The sequence below is a fragment of the Pseudochaenichthys georgianus genome, chromosome 18 (assembly GCF_902827115.2).
Source record: "Pseudochaenichthys georgianus chromosome 18, fPseGeo1.2, whole genome shotgun sequence".
In the NCBI taxonomy this organism is placed as follows: Eukaryota; Metazoa; Chordata; class Actinopteri; order Perciformes; family Channichthyidae; genus Pseudochaenichthys; species Pseudochaenichthys georgianus.
Genome location: NC_047520.1, coordinates 5,288,575 through 5,294,574, shown reverse-complemented (window position 1 = coordinate 5,294,574; position 6,000 = coordinate 5,288,575). Strand labels below are relative to the sequence as shown.

The 6,000-nt window shown below is 34.8% G+C and overlaps 1 protein-coding gene across 1 annotated transcript; it reads left to right on the top strand.

Moving 5' to 3' along the window:
- The first annotated feature begins 1,501 nt into the window (after positions 1 to 1,501).
- Positions 1,502 to 3,678, top strand: LOC117464035 (GTPase IMAP family member 7-like). The gene is made up of 3 exons (XM_034106563.1): positions 1,502 to 1,508; positions 2,687 to 3,514; positions 3,557 to 3,678. Exons 1-3 carry the CDS (start codon positions 1,502 to 1,504, stop codon positions 3,676 to 3,678), a joined length of 957 nt encoding a protein of 318 aa, XP_033962454.1.
- The last annotated feature ends 2,322 nt before the right edge of the window (positions 3,679 to 6,000 follow it).

Here is a 6,000-nt window from a genome sequence, read left to right as displayed (position 1 = left end):
CTAACCAAAACATGTTTTGCATCAGCGTCTTTATTTTAATCTTAAACTTTCCAGGACATAAAAGTAGGAACTGTAATTCTAACATGGTGATATTGTTAAAGACGAAAACAAACTTAAACCTGTTATACAATAACAATAAATACTTTGTGTTGGTCGAAGCCAGATACAAAAGGTCTTTTTGTTTTCAGTCTGCGTAGATGTATTGTTGATCAGTCAGGTGGATGCTGCCAATAAAAACAGATACACAAATTCCATTCAACCGGTTGAGTTTCACTAAGACAAAAACACTCCAGCTTTAAAAGATATGAAAAGGTGCAGCTGCCATCCTCCCTTTTCTCACGAAATATAAAGTCTACATATTCTCTATATGATGTTGTTTGTAATCATTTAGCGGTGGGAGCAGTGAATGTAGTTTGTGAGGGACACATTTCCTGTTTATTGCAATGAGTGACCTGATGCCTATAGTTTTTACGGAGCATCAATTATGTAAGTACATCTCAGTCAAAATCTGCAGATGTAGGATGGGTGGAGTACCGTACTGTTGCCAATTATTTTATTCCCAGGTTCATACAAACAAGGCTGTTGCCATTAATAAACCTTTCAAAATGTAATTCTTTACAACCTGCTCTTTACAAACCACATGCAGTCGCCACCCTAAAAAGTAGACCTGCTGATCTGGAAACTGTCATTCAAGCATTTATTTCCTTCTTCTATTTCTGTAATGCCCTGATGATTAAAAAGGCCTCCCTTTCTGACGATTGGTAACAGTGTTACAAAGATGGAATGAAAAACAACCAGATTTCACCAATCTCTGCATCCCAATTAACCCTGGCTTTGTTATCAATTTAGAAAATGATGTTGTACAAGAAGTAGTTCACAACTAATATAAACTTAATGTAAATATCATTATTTACAAATGTGATATTTTTAGATAATACATCCTGAAACGTGGCCAAAATTGCCTTTGATAACTGGTTATATTGCTGAGATGTAAAGCCACACTGTCCTGAACCTAATCTGCAAAACAATATTTTTCTCCAAGTTAATTGTTTCAAAAACTCCAATTCTACAAAAAATATTTAACTTTACCTGGAGTAGTTTTTTTTATTTTGTTTTGTAATTCCTTTCTATCCCTTTTTTTATTGGATTATTTACCTTTGTTACCCTACTTTTTAATTAATTACGTTCCCTTTAATCATCTTCAATTCACAACATGATGCTGAACAAGTTGACATTCTGGTTTCCGTTTTTACATAAATCTGAAATAATGTGTTCATTTAGTTGAATGTGTAAATGGTTAAATGCTATTTTCATGTGTGATATTTGAAGTGAATACTTTTATAATTAAGGCCTGCACCGAGAATCTTCTGTGACTCTCACTCTTGCTCAGGTACGGCAAATGTGGTTAAACTGGTAGAGAACGAAAGTAGAGTCAAACCACAGCGAGAGAACCGAAGACAGAACATCCAGCAGTTTGGCTGACTACAGTCGTTTATGCAAAATGGACGGTAAATTGGAAATATTTGTATTCTATGTCTGTAATAAGAGATGCAACACTTCATCCAGACTTTAAATCTGTTTGCCGCTGCTTTTGACTGAGCTGTTCATATTCACACTGCAGTATGGCTTTTATTCATGTATTCTCTACCTGTTGTGTTGATTTTATTATCGTTGCTTTTTAATGCCAGTTTTTAAATGCCATTTTATAATGTGTTTCTGCTGTATTTCGTCTTCAATGTCTTTTATTTTATTTTGTAAAGCACTTTGAATTGCCGTGTGCTGAAAGGTGCAATATAAATAAACTTGCCTTGCCTTCATGGTAAAAATACTTTATTCAGTTGTTTAAAATGTTTCTTAAAGGTGGGGTAGGTCATTTTGGAGAAACCAGCTCGAGTGCGCTAGAATTTGAAAATACACAGCAATTATGTATTTGTTGTCAAAGCATTTAATATATTCATTGCTATCGGGATGTAAAGAGCATTCCATGGATTATAACAAAAAGTGTTTCTGAAATAAATTACATACCACCTTTAAGTAAAGGTTTGTACGTTTTATAATGATCACTGTTATTGGTGATGCATGCATTGTAATGCAATATACTACATGTTGTGAAGTATGTAACTGCATGTCAGATACATGTGTTAGAGTACATAGTACAATATCTTCCTTTGCAATTTAGAAGTATATCTATGAAAATACTTAACTAAAGTTTGACACATCTGAAATTAAGTGGGTTACTTAACGTAAAGTTCAGAGTAAATGGATTATTCAATTTCAGCATTGGATCAGTATCATCCTGATTCTGCCACACATAGATAACTTAAATCAACTGACCCATTAGTGAACAAATAACGAATAAAGTAATTAATTAACCAATAAAACTAAATAAATCTATTTTAACATATTGTTATTATTCACAAATCATACTTTTGAAATGTTCATTTTGATTATTTGTTTTACTTATTAAAAAAAAGGGCATACTATATTTTGTATTTAGTGCTAATTAGCAGCTGTTAGCATGCTAACACACCTATCTAAGATGATGCTAATATAACACCTAAGTAAGTTAGCATTTTCACTGTGAACATGTGGGCAAGCTTTTGATTAAGAGCACCACTTGGCAATCAATGAAGAAATGACATAAGTGCAATATATTTATTAGCCTATATACATGTTTCTGTCTTAGTGCAAACTTCGAGGAGGATTGTCCTGCTGGGAAAAACTGGATCTGGAAAAAGCAGCCTGGCTAACACGATAATGGGAGAGGATGCATTCAAGATAAGCCATTCTCCAATTACCGAAGTAACTCCATATTTTTCAGAAACCAAATTAGTCGATGAGAGAAGAATCACATTTATCGACACTCCGGGTTTTTTTGAAACATGTGGGTCCGACAAAAGCCTCAAGGCCGATATATTGAGGTGTATGACAGAGTGCGCTCCCGGGCCTCATGCTTTTCTCATTGTGCTAAAAGTTGAGAAATTCACAGAGCAGGAAAAGGAAGTCATCAAAAAAATAGGCGAGTATTTCTCTGAGGAAGCCTATAAGTATGCCACATGTGTCTTCACTCATGGCGACCAGCTCCAGAAAGGGTGGACAATTGAGGAGTTTGTCAGTCACAACAAAGATCTGAGTGATCTGGTGAAGAAGTGCGGAGACCGGTGCCACGTCGTCGATAATAAATACTGGAAGAACAACGAAGGAGACGACTACAGAAGCAACCAGTTCCAGAAGGCGAGGCTACTCAACACACTGGACCAGATGATTGGGGCAGACAACGGATGCTACTACACCAATGAGATGCTAAAAACAGTTAAAACAGAAATACAGATAGAGGAAGAGCACATTAGGCAGTCCCCAAACAACATGGCACAGGAAGAGATTATAAAAACAGCTAAAAGTAAGGTTTTTCAACGCTTAGTGATCTTATCTGCAGGCATTGCAACAGGGGTATTGTTGGGAGCTTTCTTTGGTTTGGCAGATATGGTTACAGCAGCTGTTGCAAAACTTAAGAGTCCTTCAGATGTTTCGTCACTTGCAGCAACATCAAAACTAGATGTTTTGTTCGCTGCATTAAAGGGGATGGTGAGTGGCTTTTGGAAAGGATATGAGGCAGCTGAAGGATCAGAAACTGTAAGTGAAGCCTTAAACAAGACAGTAGAGGCTCACAAGAAGTAATCTGGGGTTATAGCAGAAAATCAAAACAGCAAATAGAGCATTAAAAGAGTGGAGCAGGAGGGGGATAATTGCAAAGCATGTTAAACCAAGTAGCGACAAATAATATGTAATATTATTATATAATAAATAACTCAGGGTAAGGTGATCAAGATGTCACTTCCTGTGAGCTCAGTGTGATTAGTGCTCTGCCACTGAAGGGTAAATAATGAGTGTACATTTGAAAACAAATATTGATAGTGTTTACATCCCTTTCTTTGCTTGAGTTATGTTGCTTATCTCATGTTTTATTTGGGATATAATGTTTGCTTGTTTTGTTTTAACTTTAGTAAAATGGCATTTTTTTTATCTCACCTGAAGTAGTTTTTTTAATCTGTTTTCATGTTTCTGCAGTTTTATTTGAATGTGCAAACACATGATTGAAAACATTATTATGCTGAGATTAATTCCTAAAGAAAAACACAATGTACTTTGTATAAGGGTGATTACGGGTTCGATATAATTTCACTGTTGCAGGATGACCTTTTTGAAAGAAGAGAGTGATACATAATCTGACATAGCCCCTAACCATGTATTTTATACTTTCCATGACTTTGAAAATGCAGGATAATGTTTAAGAATGTTATTTGTAATTAGTCAAATCTTTATTATGTAGTGTTTTTGCTTATTGTTTTGAGTTATTCAACTCGTTAACAGCTTTGTCAATATATGTTTTCAGTCTATCTGTTGTTGTGCTAGCAAACCATGAAATATAAGTCTTTATTTACTTTTAATAACACCTAGGGATATTCAGCATATGGGAAATATGAAGGACATATATTTTAATTCTGTGATTTTAGATTGTACTCTATGACTTTTGGATGCTGAAAGATGCTGTTTAGTTGATTCCATTAATACATTTTATTTAGTTATAAAAGTTATTTCTTGTTTTAAGTTATCTGAAAAATAAATAATTGTGTGCTTATAAAAGTGCTTCAGTATTTTATACGTCGTGCTACATTTAACTACAACTATCATTTTTTTAAATGAAAATATCTAACAATCAGATTGAGTCTCAAACAGACTTTCTAAGGTTTCCAAATATTGCAAACTTGTGTTAATTGTTTTGATAACAAAAGGTGAACACAGGTCACAGTACATGCATGGAGTACACAACATCTGGCTTCTTGTCTTGTTCACTTTACCTGTTAATACTCTGCAGCTGAATATGTCTGTTGCTATAAATAAAACACCAATCCTAAAACACGATATGAAAAGGTGCTGCAACACCCTCCTGAAGATGAATCCCACCACTATTACAGAGCAATATACACAAATGCTTTGATTAACAAATATTGATTGTATTAAGAAATAATCATCGGAATAGATACAAATGGTCATCAGCAGAGATATATGTAAAGATTACCCCTTTTCATTGCCTTTTGTATATTTGATTTAAAAAGTATTTTAAATTCAAAGAGTGACATCTGCTGGCCAATGTTGACAATGCAACACATCTGTAGTGTCAACATTTTTTCAATTTTAGTTTTGGTACTTTGAGTATATTTTGTTTTTACATTTTCATTGCAGGCCTTTTATACTTGAAACAGAGTATTCCTAAACTCTGGTACTACTCAAGAACGAGATATGAGTACTATGAGTACTGCTGAATGCTTGCAGAGGTGCATGAACTCTGCAGCTAACACTCAGTTGCACCAAAGCTAACAGTTCTGCAAAAAATAACAAGTATGTCACAGCTAAGACCAACCATAAACACCTGACACTGAGTCACCTGAGTGTAGTTTAGTAAGAAAAGTGAATACCTTTACACGTCGGAGGGAAGAAGCTCAGCGATTGAACCAAAGTCAGTTCTGCTGCTCAAAATGATTGGATCTGCTGAAAGACCCCCTCACGACCCCCTGCGGGCATAACTACTGCAAACACTGCATGGAGGTAAAAGTAGAGGTGTGCATACTCTGTTAAAAGTAAAAGTTGTGCATTCAAAATGTTACTCAAGTAAAAGTAAAAAAGTATTAGCATCAAAATACACTTGAAGTATGTAAAATTACTCATTATGCAGACCGGAGTACTTAAATAAATGTACTCAGTTACTTTCCACCACTGTGCAGGACTGTGCAATCAATCAATCAATCAATCAATCAATCAATCAATCAATCAATCAATCAATCAACCAATCAATCAATCAATCAATCAATTTATCAATCAATCAATCAATCAATGTTTATTTATATAGCCCATTATCACAAATGTTACATTTGTCTCAGTGGTCTTCACAGTGTGTACAGAATATCAGTATGACAATATGACACCCTCTATCCTTAGACC